This window comes from Aythya ferina (genome assembly GCF_964211825.1).
Source record: "Aythya ferina genome assembly, chromosome: 2".
Lineage (NCBI taxonomy): Eukaryota > Metazoa > Chordata > Aves > Anseriformes > Anatidae > Aythya > Aythya ferina.
Genome location: NC_140297.1, coordinates 127,579,855 through 127,596,894, shown reverse-complemented (window position 1 = coordinate 127,596,894; position 17,040 = coordinate 127,579,855). Strand labels below are relative to the sequence as shown.

The 17,040-nt window shown below is 37.5% G+C and overlaps 1 protein-coding gene across 2 annotated transcripts in view; it reads right to left on the bottom strand.

Moving 5' to 3' along the window:
- TERF1 (telomeric repeat binding factor 1) overlaps window positions 1-17,040 on the bottom strand; it is a 27,495-nt gene extending 10,455 nt beyond the window's left edge. For both annotated transcript variants that reach the window (XM_084511017.1, XM_084511016.1), the window contains exons 1-9: window positions 16,848-17,040; window positions 13,716-13,811; window positions 12,089-12,219; window positions 10,769-10,855; window positions 8,516-8,665; window positions 5,700-5,806; window positions 3,987-4,046; window positions 3,854-3,897; window positions 2,685-2,749 (exon numbers count right to left, since the gene is read on the bottom strand). In XM_084511017.1, coding sequence (XP_084367143.1) covers window positions 2,685-2,749; window positions 3,854-3,897; window positions 3,987-4,046; window positions 5,700-5,806; window positions 8,516-8,665; window positions 10,769-10,855; window positions 12,089-12,219; window positions 13,716-13,811; window positions 16,848-17,013 — 906 coding nt within the window. In that variant the 5' untranslated portion in view covers window positions 17,014-17,040. The remainder of the gene's footprint in view (window positions 1-2,684; window positions 2,750-3,853; window positions 3,898-3,986; window positions 4,047-5,699; window positions 5,807-8,515; window positions 8,666-10,768; window positions 10,856-12,088; window positions 12,220-13,715; window positions 13,812-16,847) is intronic.

The window sequence follows — 17,040 nt, the reverse complement described above, 5'->3', positions numbered from 1 at the left end:
GACAAGTTTCTGCACTTTAACGTATAACTGTGCAGCCTGCTGTACAGGTAAATCAGAAACTGACCCATTTTTCCCTCTTCACCAAGCAGCTATATTGATCAGTAAGTTGTCTCCCCACACATGCCAACAAACTGACTGTGCTCTGGGATGGCAGTTGTGTGGACTCCGGCACTGCTGTTACAAGCTACCAAGACTGGTTGAGAGACCAGACATAAAGCAGCACTGTGCTTGAGCTAACATAATCACAGTGCCTGGCCCAGAGCAATCTGACCTTTGGCTAGCTCAGAACGCTGGCAGAGCAAACTTCAGTTTGCCAGACAGCCTGCGTAAATGCACCATCCCTTATCAAAAGATCTTGTTATGCCTCAGAGCCAGTTTTGTTCTAGCTATCTCCTTTCCCTTGTGCATGCTGGGACTCTTTGCTCTGAAACTTTCTTCAAGTTCAAATATGTGGATTTTTTCTATACAAGTCTGACTAAATTCTGAAAACTCAGATTTTTCAGACATTTAAGCAAATTGTCAAACTGATTTTAGATAATTCCAAGGACTGACCATACACATATAGAGAATAGGTTGAGTACAAACAGCTCCCTGACGTCTTTGTGACACCTGCATCCCGTAAGAATTCAATTTAGGAATGAGAAAATAACGTACGTTTCCTTTCAATAGCACTCCAGACTGCTGTATGCCGTTAATTGAAAACGCAGCAATGAAAGGCTGTAAACAGGCACTGAACCATTGCAGTGAAATGCCATTTACAAAACAAGAGCAAACAATGCTAACATTGAAAGAGGGACTGGATGGAAAAGGAAGTTCTAGAAGTCAACAGCTCTGACATTCACAGCATTCTTTCATGCATGTGGACTATCTTATACAACCCAGATAATTAAGCAGAGGTGCAGATTTATTGTTTAAAAGGCCAATTATCATGGCTTTCTACGCAATATTTATGAGGTCTCACTAGTATGGCATAAATATCAGAGCAAATGCATAGTTTTCTAAATGTTCAGATTGAGTTTTAATTTCTTTCAAGCTTTTACATTTTTTTCAGAGTTTTCACTATCAGATACCCTTTTCTATTGCTTTCTATACATTCCATAAATTTACATTTCAAATAAGGTTGAATTTAGAATAACAGAATTAAGCATAGAGCATTTTTTTTCCAATGAGATCTTTGCACAAGCCCGAGGTCTCAACTCACTGTTTGTAGCCATCTCAGTAAATACTGCCTGAATAAATAAATACATGAATATAAAGCTGTCATTAATTCTGTGTCAATTGGGGTCCAACTAGTTTCAAACTTCATGTTTGAAACAAGACTGACAGAAGTGTGCATGCCTGTCAGCAACTGGCTGACAAGATACCTGTCCATGTATGAAATAGAAAAAAACATTTATTATGCTTTTGAATGCAACAGGCAAATCCTGTGAGCATTGATTTTTTATTTTTATTTTTTTAAGGTTTTTAGGGCACTGACTGTATTTGCAACTGCTAAAGAGACTCTCAGTGATGTAAAGATTCCTAAGATTTGTGAGAAAGTAAAGAACTACGTGTTTATACATGTATGTAGCTAGGGGCTCAACCTCCAATATATGGTGGTACTGTATCTTAACAGCATTAGAACTCTCATTAGGACCTCAACCAATTTGAAGAAAGAATACAAATGAAGATTTAACCAATTCTTCAACTTCACTAAAAATTCTTAAAAAGATAGGAATAATTACAACTCTCCTTGAGGACTGTCTGGAAAAGAAAACATAAGCCAGTTCATCCTTTGGTATTATATGAAAAGTTAAGTATCAAAATGAACACCAGAAGAATGAAACAGCCTGCACCAAAATGAACACATTTAGTTAATGGCACAAACTGTTAACAGAAAGACTCCATATTACTTCTGATGAGATTCTCTTAAGAGGAATACATTTATTTAATATTAATTTTGTTCAGAAGTGCTTTATCATTTTATCATAAATGAAGAAAATGAGCTATATACAAGCTCAGTTTGTAGCAGTTAATCCCTAAAATCAAATCAGCTTCAAATTCACTTCTATTAAGGAATACACGTCTGTACTTTTCACCTGTAGGGAATTATAGAATTGCTGAATATAATGGAGTAGGTTTAATCATGAAGAGAGTTCAAATGACTATTTGAAATGGAGCATTATAAAAATCTACTTTTTTTTTTTGCTTATAAAATCAAAACAGTTTAAGTAAATACCTCAGACAAACAAAGTTTGGATTTATTAAGTTATTAAATCTCTATTCAGCTTCCGAGTTGGAGAAAAACATCTTTGATGTCTTATGGGCAAATGACATACCAAATTCTTTAACACAAAGTTTTACTATTTTTTATTTTTAAATAAAAACTTGCACGTTTTCAACTTCACAAAAACATCTAAAAAGACTCAGACTAAGTTTTAGCGCTAATAATATTTGAACAAATTCAAATCTCATGAGCATTAGCAACAATACTTGAGATAGTACCAGAAATACTTTTTTTTTTTCCCCCTAAGACAGAAATTAGAAGTTAAACAGTCCCAGAAGCTATATAGCACAGCTTGAATAATGTAAAGAATCTTAAACCCAAGAATTTTGAATGCTGAGTCTAATACAGCTGGAAAAAAAAAATCTACTGCAGGGCAGACTCATTTTCTCACTACTTAGAATAGAAATCAAATACAAACCTGTCTTCTTCGGCCAGAACTCCGACTATCTACAACTTCTTCCACATTTTGCAAGCTGTTCAGACCTAGAAACAACATACATCCAGATCGATAAGGAGTCAACATTAAAGCAGTACATTCTAGCAATTCTACAGTTCTATTTCAAATGCTAACAATTATGTGAGACTACAATATACTGTTTTGATATGCTTGGACAGAGTGGTAAAATTTCAGTGTTCATATATGAATATACTTTTATATATGTATACACATAATCTCGCCTTAGTCCAAAGACTAAGTACTCTATTCAAGAAAGTGACTATTTTGTATGAGACAGAGCTCACAGAAGAGTTATTTTACGCAATTAGGTAAAAAATGCTATGTACCAATGAAAAATTTTTATTTTACGCTTAAAAAAAAAATATTCCTACTATATGCATCTCTTTCAGTTTAGGTAGAGAGAATAGAAATTAACCAGTGGTCAGAAATATTATACTTTTTGCATAGGTTCTATCTTTTCCATAGAAGATATGTGAGGTTCTAAGGCAAGTAACCATGCTATCCTAACAGTTCACCCTTCCAAGCACAACAGAAGCAACAGATAACTGTGGGTAGACAAGTAGATATGTCAGAGAGCAGCTAGCCATGTGTGGCTATAACATCATCTCTTTGTGGTAATCAGGTACTAATGATTTTCAGAACCTTGTAGGTGTGACAAAATCCATGACTTAAGCTTTTAGGAAAACAGTACCAGGATGATGCATGAACAGCCTAACCCTGCATTTTACTCTACAACTTCTTTTTTTTTCTGTCAGACAGCCTCTTTCCTTCCGTCACCCCAATGTTATCTAGGTTGGGCGCCCAAAAGAGACAAGTCTTATTACTATGTCTACCTTCTTCTGTACAGAATACCATCTAGTAAAACAAAACAAAAAACACAGCATAACAGAAAACAGAGAATGATTTTGCAAAATTAATTGCCAGGGAACTTTAAAACATTTTGTAAATGCAGCAACACTCCACACATGCAGAAACCTGCAGACAGAAATCAGGAGTTTTCTTCTCACCGTAATCATGTTTGTAAGAATCCAATCATATTGGAGAGCAGTTATCAAACCACCAACCCATTTGGAAAAACAATGTCTGACATGGCTTTATCTTGAAAGTATAAAAAGTAAGCTAACACTCACTCTGAAGAACGCTATGTGCTCTGAATTTCCCCATAGAACGACGCCTGCAAAGAATACAGAACTGAAGTAAAAATACAAAAAAAATAATCATGAAGCATGTATGACCAGAAGTCACACAAAAAATCATTTTTACCTTGATTTTGCTGCATCTTCAGGTAACTGATTTGTAGTACTTGGTTGCTCTTCTGTAAATCTTAAAATAAATAAAAATAATTTCCTAGACAACAACTTGCCATTGATGTGAATCAACAGTATTTACATTAAATAAAATCCCAAGATTTCTCTACAGAAACAGAGGCATACAAACGCTAACTACATCAATCTACTTACTTATAATGCTACTGCTAATACTGAAAGTCTCGAAAAACACAGAACTTGTTCATGTAAAATAATTCCTTCCAGAAATTTACAAAATTATGCAATTACAGAAGTAACTCCTTAAACTTTTCCATAACATGACATGCATTTATTTGAAGATATGATGCATTTCATTTATTTTACTTACCTTACTTTTTGTTTGTTTGTACATTCTACATCAATCAGTTTTCTTAACTAAATCATGCTAAGTATTGTAGGTATAAAACTGCAGAAACACAAACTCTATCCTGACCAAAAACCACAAAAACAAGTGGAAAAGCAAGTGGCAATAAACCTAGAATATCAGCATTACTTAAAGGACAGTCAAAGGGGTAAAAAGGTAAACATGTTTCAAGTTTCCTCAGCACTTCTTATAAAAGTATTTATTTTGACGTTTCACATTGCCAGAGTCATACCCTATGTTCTGTCTATGAAGCTACATATTTATTTATCATAATAGCAGAATCACTAAGCAAGTAGATCCTGCATTTAGCTGTAAGGAAAAAAGTAACACAATTCCCTTTCCTTGTTCTCTCTCTTCATCAGATGACCTATAGTCTGAAATTAAAGACTAAAACGAGCTCAATCAAGTGTAAAGGAAAACTTCTAAGAAGCATTCCAATGTTTTTATTGTTATACAAGACGGACAGCTGTTTAAACTGAAAATCATGCATCTTCAGCAAGTATTGAAACTCAGTGCCAAGCTATCTGATGTAAAATGCCAAGAATAACAACTACAGAAAGGCTAATACTTAAAAATAGAGAATAAATTAGTAGTTCACTTTCTGTTGGAGAGTGATTTGGAATATAATGTCCTTCCTTCTACTTACTCTTAATTCTACAGGTTTCAAGTTAGTATCCAAACATGTTCCTGCCATGGTTTTGGCTGGGACAGAGTTAATTTTCTTTGCAGAGGCTCACATGATGTTGTTTTGTATTTTTGATGGAAACAATGGTGCTAACACACAAATGTTTTTAGTTGTTGCAGAGCAGCATTTAGAGACAAGGACTTTTTATTGTTTCTTATGCTGTCCTGCCAGCTGGAGGTGCACAAGATGCTGGGAGGGTACACAGCCAGGACAGCTGACCTAGACTGACCAAAGGGATGTCCCACACCATGTGGCACTGTGCTCAGCAACAAAAACTGGTGTAAAGAAGGAGGGGAAGGGGGGACATTGGGAGTGATGGTGTTTGTCTTCCCACAAAGCCGTTATATCTGTTGAGCCCAGCTCTCCTGGAAGTGGCTGAACACCTGCCTGCCAACGGGAAGCAGCGAATGGATTCCTTGGTTTGCTTTGCTTGTGTGTACAGCTTTTTCTTTGCTTACTGAACTATCCTTATCTCAACCCTTTGAGTTCTCACACTTCTACCTTTCTGATTCTCGCCCCCATCCCACCTGGGGTGAGTACATGAGCAGCTGAGTGGCAATGAGCTGCCTGACAGGGTTATATCTCATCAGCCCCTCAACACTAAAATGCTAAATACATACCTTTGTGTTGTTTCCAAATCATTTTCTTCCTCTTCACTGGCTTTCACAGTTATATTCTGCAACACTACTGCTTCCAGTCCTTTAGACTCTACCTGTGCCATGGCTGCCTGTGAGAAATGGAATTGATGATTCAAAATTATAGCAGCCAGTACATTAATTTTAATATAAGCTGCTATTTAGGTAAGTGTACTCTGCATTAGCTTTACTAACAGTACTTATTCCACAGACCCTTCAAAGGGTATTATCACTAAAGTAATTTGTTTCAGAACAATTGTAATGAGGTAGGTTGAAATCCATCAAAATCTTTACCAGCTAGTAATTCAGAGAAATTTCAGTCCAAGCCACAAGTAATATTTATATGAACTGAACATACTGATGATGTGTGAAATACATTGCAGAGATCAAGACTGCAAATACTACTGAAGTACTCTGAAGTCTTTTTTTTTTTTTTTTTTTTTTTTTAAGACTAGAGTACAAATTGAAAACGGACAGTCCTCACACATTCATCTAGTTACACTGATGTTAGAGCATGGCAAGATCAAGAATACTTACAACACTTTCAAAGGTACGTCCAATCAAACTTTAAGCTTGCAAAACAACTTCTCCTGTATTCACAAAAAATATTTTAACATCCTATCCTGCCTAAATTATTTTAGCCACAAATTAAGATGATTCTTCCTCCTTTCTCAAGGAGAGAGGGATAGTCCATTATTTTATAAAATTGCTAGAGTATTATGAGATTAGTACTTTTCCCCAAAGTTCCTCTTATCTACTGGATATAACAACACCTTAAAAAAAAAGTCCATATGATGTCATTCATGCTACTTCGCCACTAATGTTCTTCTCTACTATCTTAAGGTCTACTTACCACTGAAGTGATATAAAAACTCTATCTGTGCACCATAATTACTAAGCAGAGCCAACCACTTTCTAACACTGTCTACACAACCCGAAAGGAGATCTATTTAGCAGTGCTCAAAGATGACTAAAAATCATAACAGTTCAGTGTTGACAAGTTCACTGCAGGCCCAGAATGAATTCTCTTTCTGCTTAGCCAGTTGCTCCCATTTTTCATCCATTTATTCTTTTCAGGGCTTGATTTTGCCTCCTGTTAGTTTTCTGTCATCTGTCCAATTTTCAGTCTTCTTGAAATCTTAACTTGTCCTTCACAGTAACTTGCGTAATCTCTCAACTTTTGTAAAAAACAGATAATGTAAAAGCAGTCTCTATTTCATTAATTCAAACATGAAAATACTGAAAGTTTTTTCCTGGTTACAGAATACTTCCACTCCCAGAAATTCCATAACTGCTCAACTTACCACATCTTTCAGCTGTTAATTTTCAAAATTCTGTCTTTACAGTCGTTGATGGTACCAAAACACGAGTGTAAGAGAGAATATGCTTCCATATAAATAACTTGTAGAAAGGATTTAATTTAAAAAATTAACTAATAATGCATTTTAAAACGTAACAGTAACTTTCAAATTGTACTTCTCCCTAAAACTAGTTCTTTTTAAGGACTACTAAGTTATTACACAGAAAAAATTATAAGTATTCCCTGAGTGATCCTATTTGGATGGTCTTTTTTTTTTTTTTGCATTGAAGTATCTGCAGATTGTTCTTAGGGTAGTTTACCTCTAAGTTTCTTGAAGTGCAAGAATTTCATCAACAGTAGGAGTTGCAACCTTGTAGATTCCAGGCTTGATAGTAAGCTAGAAAAGGCAGTCTAGAGAACAATCTAGCAATACAGACCTTTTATATTTCCACATACGGCACAAGAAGAAAGAGTTAAAGCTAAGGTGTTTTTCTATAGAGAACACAGTGTACACTGCTGGGAAGCAGTTATTTGTATTGTACAGAAAAGAGTGAACTCTTTACACCGTGCTATCCTCTACATCCTGGAGTAATTCAGGCTGAAGTAAAAATTTTTTAGAAGTAAGAAGATTGCAACTTTGGTGCAGACAGTAAGAAGGATGTGCATACAGGCAGTAGGGAAGCAACACAGAGCCCAGGAATGGAGGTATGCAGGTATGGAGTATGGGGCCTTCTCTGACATCTCCAAACCTCTCTCTCTTCTTAGATTCAAATAAATTGCTTTGAAAAATAAACTTGAGGACTGGCAGCTGAGTAAAAGCTACTAAAAAAAATATTTCTCATATTATACTCTGAATACATTTGAGAGTTTCTCTAGTCTCTCTGGTAATAAAATGAAAACCCCAAAGGAACTTCAAGTTTGTTTATTTAGAATTTACCTCTTATTACCTTTAGATGTCTGTGTTTTTGTAATTGAGTGACTCAATATTCTTTTATAGTGAGTAAACATATGGGAAATTCTTCACAATCCTCCTGAAGATGAACTGCAGGAGGAATGTTGTTCTTGCCAATTTTAAATCACTTTTGAGCAAGATGGGTTCTAAGGAGCTTTTTTTATTTGCAGGAAAAAGCAGTAAGAGTTTTCAATCTCTAACTCCTCTGACATTCCTAAAGCTTTTAAACACATTAACAGGTCTTGATCTTTCACTGTTAATTTAAGAAGTCTTATAGACTTAAAGAAGGCAAAATAAACATGAAATATAGTTACATTATCGTTCAAGGAGTTCTAAGATCAGAACTGGTCCTCTTCCTCTGGAGTCTTATTCCTACCAACTTTCTCCTAATCATAAATTCAACTTTTTTTTTTTTTCCAATTAATAAGATCAGCCATAGGAAGACAAAGCTTTCCTTTCATCTAAGGCAGTAACTGAACCTAGTGTAAACAGTTTCCTTGAAAGTATGCATCTCTTTTGAAATAAGTTTTTGAAAATAGTTTGACATACCTGTAGTAAGAAGTTTTTTTCATTTTCTTTCATGAAATGTTCGACGTAAGACTTGACTTTACTTATCAAAAGGTTGTAATTGAAGCTTTGGAGAAGGGGAATATATGGATCTTTGCTTTTGATTATGGTTGCCAGCTTCACTCTTAAAGGCTAAAAAAAAGCACATTTTCATGTGTCATATATATACATATATATATATGTATCTTGCAGTAATCTTAACATCTATGATAAATAGGACCCACACAAAGCTAAAAAAGATCATCATGTAGTTTTCTGAATAAATTCACACTACAGTTTGAAAGGGTTCTACTGTGAACTAGGCACAATGCCAGGAGTTTGCTTTGTTTACATGCTCACCAAATATTAGGTGTAACTTCCCAGAGATGCACACTTTCATTCCACTTATGAATAACCTTGAAAGCAGTGTGGTCAATGGAGCAAAATGTACACCCAGAAAGGGCCACTCATTACTGGGTTTCTTTTCTCATATACTGCCTCTGCAGACTGACACTGAAACAGGTCTACAGTGTTCAGGAAAAGGACTACTTAGTACAGCAGCATTAAAAGCACAAAAGTACTCATAATTAATCACATTATGTTTGTCTACCAACCACTCTGAATCATGCAGAGAGCAACACAGCCAGTATCTAACTTGTGCACAGGCTGCACTCATGTTTACCAACTTGAATACTACTATTACCTCAGCCTACATCAGTGCAAGGACATCGAGGCCCTGGAATGTGTCCAGAAAAGGGCTACAAAACTGATGAGGAGCTTGGAATCCAAGTCCTATGAGTGGCTGAGGGAATTGGGGTTGTTTAGTCTAGAGAAGAGGATGCTCAGGGAAGACCTTAGTACAGTCTACAACTACCTGAAAGGAAGGTGTGAGGAGCTGGGGGTCCACCTCTTCTCACACGTAACTATGACAGGACTAGATGGAAGGGCCTCAAGTTGCACCAGGTGAGAATAAGGTTATAAATTAGGAGACATTTCTTCTCAGAAAAAGCAGTCAGTTATAGGAACGGGTTGCCCAAGGAGATGGTGGCATCACCATCCCTGGGGGTGTTCAAGGAAAGGTTGGGCATGGTGCTTAGGGACGTGGGTTAGTGAATGACATTGGTAGTAGGGGGATGGTTGGACCAGATGGTCTTGGAGGTCTTTTCCAGCCTTAATGATTCTGTGATTTTCTGAACAGCTGAATCTTCTGAAAAATTTATCTCAATGTTATACACATACTACTATTTACGTAGAACACGTGTTCTAATATACCACTGGAACATACAGGCAGCATTTTTGTCTGTCTTCTTTTCACCTGCAGCCCTTGCCGTCCTTTGTTCTTTTTTTCATCCTGTTTTCCTCAATGGTGTAGCACACTGTGAGGCATCATGTTCTGCCTCCACAAAATGCAAGGGTGGGGAAAATGAGGGGATTGTCATTACTTCTATCTTTTAGCTGATAAATGAAGCACAAGTAAAGAAGGACTTATGCAAGCACTGTACACATTCAAAAGAGAGGTCAAAAGTCTATATACAATCTGCTTCTTTCTTCTATTTTTCAGCTTCCTATAAGCAGTCCCCATTACCGCAATGGTCTACAGGTTGCTGAAGTTATTACGATAAGTAGACTTAGGGTTTTCAGCAAATTCAGGCATGTGCATTAGCTATTATTTTAAACAGACATGCACTTAGACTTGCATCTTCATGAAGCAATGACCATCAAACCAGGAAGGGGCCTGGCCCTGATGTTATCTGGTCCAGAAAGAGGCATAACAACATCCACTCTGTAATGGACGCTAATGACCCTTCCTTCCTTCTGGTGATTCAGTCTGTAGAACACTAACCAATGGAGAAGACAAAGACCACGCTGCAAAGGCTCAGAAAAAGTCAACAGCCCAATTAGAGCAGTGGACCCACCATTTCTTTACCAGCGCGATTATACTGTGAAAACTGCAGCATCATCTTCCCAGAATTCCTCATCTCTCATTCAAAGTGGGAAAGGAGATTAAGTTTAGACCGCTGCTGCCCACAGTGAAGAACAAATGCTGCTAAAAGCAATCATTTTACTCCCCCAAATCATGCATTATTTCTATCATTTCCCTTTCTCCAAATATCCTTTTGCACTGAGAGCTGCCACAGGTATGAAAGTGATTGCACCTAGTGGAATTAGGATAATGCTATGCAGGTAGCATTTGCCACCTTTGGGAAACTGTTCTCTTCTTCTCCCCTAAAATAAAAAAAAAAAGCACGTTACTACCTTATCTGATTCCGAGTCCGTAAACATCCTTTCAAGAACTTCAGCAGCCTCCTTAAAATATCCTTTTTCCATATGGACTGCTACAACCTACAAGCAATATAGTTACACTTATAAAATAAGCTGAAATACATTTCGCCTGAAAAAGAACAACAAAAAAACACCACCACCACAAAAAAAATTGGAGGTCACACTTCTGTGATTTTGTGAGACTTCCAAAATCCTGAAATCTATGCATTTAGAAGCATGACCAACAATTATTGAGTTATTACAGTTAGTTCTGAAATAATATTAAACATCTTGTATAAAGAGCGGGGATTTAAAGACAAATCCGATGCACTGATGCAAGTTTTCCCTTACTTACCTTTTTCCTCTCCCTTACCATTACTTCCATCTTCCCCTGAAGGACATTTTCAGTCCTAACAGTTGTGAAATATCCCTCATGTGCAACTAAATAGAGTGCTCTCATTTGCAACAGTAATAAAAATGTCAAGTGGTCACATTAAACGCAGTTAAAAAGAGGACACATCCAATTCAGCATTGCACTGAAGCACATTTGTGATTATGCATGTAATATTTCAGACAATGATTCAAAAAAAAAAAAACAAACAACAAAACAACTGGTAATTATTTCTTGTTAAGCACAGATATTTTGTGGCTATCTCCAAATAAATAAATAAAAAAAACACTTAGAAGAATGAATATAAATTGTTCTGTCTTAACTCCAGTTAAACAGCACGTCCACACTTAGTTCTATCACATTAGGAAAGAACAGCAAAATGGAGTTGTTAAAGTGTTTCTGAACATATAACAATTTTATCATGGGAAAGTTTGAGTTTTAAGAAAATTCAGAGCAGGTCAAGATTTTTTTTCCCCGAGCACTTTTAATCTCAAAACACATTTCTCAAAAAAAGAAAAAAACAAACAACCACCACCATCATTACCAGGAACAGGTAAATTTATACATGTTTCTCACTGAAATTAGAAGTGTTATAATACAGAGAATTACTCATAAGCCAAAAAAACTCATCTGAAAGTAAAGCTATTCAAGCTATATTTTAAAGCTCGATATAAATGTTTTGAAATTGATATCTCAATTGATATAATTTTTTTTTCCAAATTATCCCAGTTTGAAATTCTTTCAAAACCTGCCAAACAGGAACCAATCTAGATAGGGAAAGGTTTCACATACAGCTTTGTTTATACTGTAATTGGAAACAGGACAAACTCGGAAAATTCAGTTTGGATTGTTCATAGCCCAAGCTCCGTTTTAGCAGAATGAATAGCTAGCATCCTGAAGTGTTTTGAATAAATAACACAGACCTGAATTTGAATCAAGCGACGAATATCTTCATGAAGCTTATCAAATTTACTTTCTTCCCTCTCAAGCAAAGTCCAATAAGACAGCGCAGATTCCAAAGGTGAAATTCTTGGATCCTCTTCAAAATTGCATTCTTAGGGGAAAAAACTAGAAATTGGTATTTGAAACAAAACTTAAAGGAGGAAGCTAAGCATATTTCATTATGTATACACAATGAAGTCCTATGTACTATAAATCATTACAAATCCTTTCTCCTCAAATAATTTTTAGTCTCCTTTTTCAGGTGTGTTTAAGAGACTTGAAGGAATCTTCTCCTTTTTAGAGCCTCTTTCTTCCTGATGTTGCTAATAACAATATTGTTGCATTTTTAAGAAAGATTATGCATCTTCTACTTATCATTCAATTAAAATGCTACTTGAAATAGTGCTAAGTTTAGCGTTATGTATTGGGGATGGTATTAATAATACTTTTACAACAAGCTTGGCATCAATTTTCATAACATTTAGTATTGCTGCTTTGGATTTGTAACAAAGCACAATCCTGATCTCTCTGTATTACCATGTCTTAACTTTTTGTTGTATTTGAACAGGTTAAAGTGAGAGGGAAATTCAAACAACGTAACACAGGACTGTTGACTGAAAAAGCAGAAGCAGCCATGTCATTGTGCCAATACTAAGGTTTGGGAACATTCTCAGCAAGCAGGATCAGTGACCAGTTCCAGACAAAACACAGCCTATGCATGGTTTGGGTTGGAAGGTACGTTACAGATCATACACTTCCAACCCCCCCGCCATGGTCAGGGACACCTCCCACCAGACCAGCTTGCTCCAAGCCCCAGCTAAACTGGCCTTAAACACTTCCAAGCATGCAGCATTAAATTAAAGCAGAGTAGCTGCTTTTAATTTTATAAAAATAAGTCTTTGTTGCACTTCTAGGCTAGAATACACCTTTGTTCTTCAATGCTCATACTGGCAAGACTGCTTTTAAAAATCTTAAATCTCACTAAGTTTTATGAAGCAGCAAAGAAGTTAAGTCTTCCAAAAACTTGTGCATGGGCACAGAAGCGGCTCAGCCAAATTAGTGAGTTGTGGCTAACTTAAAGCCAAACAAAAGACACTACAGTGAATAAAAATCCCAAAGACAAAATGCCAGTCAAAAGTCTTATGACCTTCTGTAAAAAGAAAGGCCATTAAGCTTTTCATCCGTATCTTGCTCCTACTGTCTGTCCCACTTTAATTTCTAGATTTATAATTGCAGAAAGAAACGCCCCCTCTGCACTTTACAGATATTGCTTACTAAGAGCCAGTCAATCTTCTCAAGTATATTTATTTTGTCGATGCTGCTGTGACAGAAAGACCCACAATTTGACCAGCATAAGCACATGCAGCATATAAGCATTCAAACTTTGTGCAATAAAATCATCACAGGGTAATGCTGGTCCTGCATATAGCTCAGGTGCATGTGGAACACTAGCAGTCTAAGTGCAGAGATTTCAGCCATTTTATATACATAAATACACACACATTAGAAGCAATGTGAAAGCATATCTAATACACATCTGTGCAAGTTCATTCAGATCTACTTAAACAGCAAGTGGCCAAAAAAAAAAAAAAAAATCAGAGTATTTACCAAGTTTCTTTCCATTTGCAATTCTTATCAAGAGCTGACAGAGGTACACCATTTTTTTCTGATGTGTAGCTATTTTGGAGAAGCCATTAATAACAGCTGGAAAAGAAGGGAAAAAGTTAAGTCAGTCTTGCTCCAGCAGTGCCACAGTGTGGCTACAAATATACTAGACAATGCATTATCAGACTAAAGATGCTTCATCAGATCCCTAATGAATTAGAAATTTAGCAGATTATCAGTTAATGTTCTTCCCTGTTCTAAGAACACAAGTCATATTTAAGCACTTGACCATAAAAATGTATTCCTCTTGCAGTTCGCAACAGTAGTTTAGAAGTGGCAAGATGCATCACCTCTTTTTTTTTAAACAAACAAACAAACAAAGAAAAACAAACAACAAAAACTTAACACTACAGTATCTTACATAAACAAATAAAAGTTTGTTTTGCTCACTAGCTTAGCAGAAAAGACCGACAACTATCTGCTCCAGAGAACATTTCCATGGAGTGCCCACCCAGCAGAGCCCCAAGCAGACTGTTAACACTTACAGCGTTGCTGTGGCAACTGGCAGACCAAACGCAATAAAGCTACCAGAGCTTAGGCAGAAACCTAAACCCACAAGGGAAATCCTCCTCATGGGGTTGGAAGGTCACAAGGATTACTGTATATTTCAGACAGGGAGCTGCGGTGAGATTATTTCCATCGTGCTGATTACTGTGAACTTTACATTTTAACGTGCTGTATGCAGTAATTCATCTTCACAGCACAACATGGAAACATTCAAAACGAAAAGCAAAGAACCTGTCAAGCTGCTCACCTAAGACAGCTGCAGACTGAGCACCCTGTTTCAGGACGTTTCATAGGCAGCCTAGCTAAAGCCATGATTGTGCAGCGGGGCATCCCCTGCATCACCCCCAGTTTTGCCCTGACACACCCAGAACACAACATGCATTGGTTTCCTTGCTCAGTAGCGTATGAGCATGCCCTAGGGAACAGTGGATAAGTATCCAATTACAAACTAATTAAGTAATCATGCAGGGTTTTCTTAATCTACTATCAAGCAGGATATTGTCATTTGGGCTTCGAAGAACACGTTTTCAATTCTGTTTCTGTGAGGACAGGTGATGCAAAAGCTCTAGCCAAAATCGGAAGTGAAAAAAAAAAAAAAAGCAATACTGCTTAGAATAGCAGTGAAGTGCCACTAATTTATGCATCTCCCATAGCAGGCAACACAGTTCAGCTTCAGTAAGTTTGGATGGTGAGTTTGTTGCTAGAGATCCCCATGCCCTGAAGATGGAGCCAGAGCTTGGGAGTTTCTGAAGCAGGAAGAAGGCTGCAGGTGAGCAATGCAACAGAAAAAGGAGCTCAACTTAGCAAGTGGCTTGAAATCATTCAGCTTTCTCTGCTCCTCCATTTGCTTTTATGGTGCATCTACACTAGTGTTAATTCAGGGCAGGGCTGCATTTTTAAACAAAATGTCCTGTGCTTTGGATTGTATCACAAAGCAGTCTTGATTACAGGCACTAAATTCCCTTACAGCTATTCCAAAGGAGAAGAAACCTTGATATGTTTACAGAGTGAAAAATAGGTCCAATTATTCACAAGTAAAATGACAAATATTAATCGACATGGACTTATTAAGCTTTTCTAGAATCTGTTTCTCTGTTAATTCATTTGTTAGAAGTGCCCTTGAATATAAATTGTTCCCCTCTCAATAGCCACTTGAATGTACTTAATTTCTTAGCTTTTCATTAGAAGATCTAGAAACTCTGTTCCATGTAGATACCTAAACAAACTAGTTCTGGTGACAGACCCATCAAAGCAGGATAAAGGTAGGCAAGGCACATAATGCTGCCATGCTGTCTTTGAACCACAGACTACCTAGACAGGTAAACTATTTCTACTTGGTAGTGTACTGAGCTGCATGTAAGTATTATGCATCCCCTAACAAAATAGCTCCTTTTACAGTTTTGCATTTGCTTCAGTTTAAACTGACTTTCAGGCTGACTGCCAACCAGTATATAGAGTCTCATTTTGATGTATACAAGAGTAACAGTTGTATTCCCAACAATAACAAAACAAGGTTTTCTAATGCAGTCTTATAGGTGCACATAGCTTTTTCCATAGATTATTACACTCTTGACTTAATAACCTTACAGCACCAACTCTGTTAATGAACTCTCACATTCCAGATTTTCTATTATTTCCCAGTTCCGTGTAACTTTGTATTCTGCACAAATATTCATTGTAAAAATTGTTTCTACTAACACAATCTCCTAAAGTCTTCCCATTCTCCTTGGGAGATATTCCAGTCTGCGCCTTGTCTCTGCTTCCCATCTGCCTTCATGAAATTACATAGCAATTCTCCTACTGAGCTGCAGCCCCAAGGCTGAGAAGCACCATTAATAATGAAATCTAACAGCCCCCCACTTGGTGCATTTCATTATCTTTAGATTTCTTAATCTCACTATTTCTCATATTAATCTCTTTACTATTCATTCTGCATACCATGGTATTCAGTTATTTGCAAAAACTTAAATAAATCATACCTATTGCTATTCTCTTGACCTTTTACTTTGGTTAAGAAAAAGAATCCTCCAAAGCTCTAACCTGGTACCTGATTTTTTTTTTCCCAACAGAAAAAAATCACTGTAAATCTATCAAATCTGAGATCAAGACAATTTGTTCTATTAAAAATCCTCACTCTTAAGTGTTCCTAATTTCAAATACAAACTTTTCCATTCACAATCCAGCCATGAGGCTTTGTTCCACCTGCATCCGATGGATTCTAACTACTTCAAAACCTTTTAGCATTCTATCAGAAGCCAGGACGTAAACTCAGGAACCCGGTTTATTTAAGTTACCCTAACTTTTGCATCTCCTTACTAAAACCTCTTCAACCTTTCAGCAGCCCTGAGCCACCAGCAGCTGAGGCCTCAGGTTCTGTAACAGGACGGTACATACACCACACATACTTCACAGCACCAGGGTGATGCAGCCAGGCCGAGCAGAGCCCTCCCTCAGCACCCAGCAGCTCGGCGGCTCCCCAGATCTCCTCAGCGCCGCCACCCGCCCCCGCTGAGGGGACGAACCGATAGCCCCGTCCTGACGGGGAAGGGACGGGAGGAGCTCCCTCACCCTGCGCCACGGCCCTCCACCGCCTGAACCCGGCGGCGCGGCCCTCCACGAAGTGCCGGCACAGGCAGCAGCAGCTCAGCTCCAGCACCCAGCCCGCCGCCACCGCCTCCGCCGCCGCCGCCAGCGCCACACGGTCCCCTGAGGCGCAGTCGCCCTCGGCCGCCATCTTGGAGCTCGCCCGCCAACGCGCCCC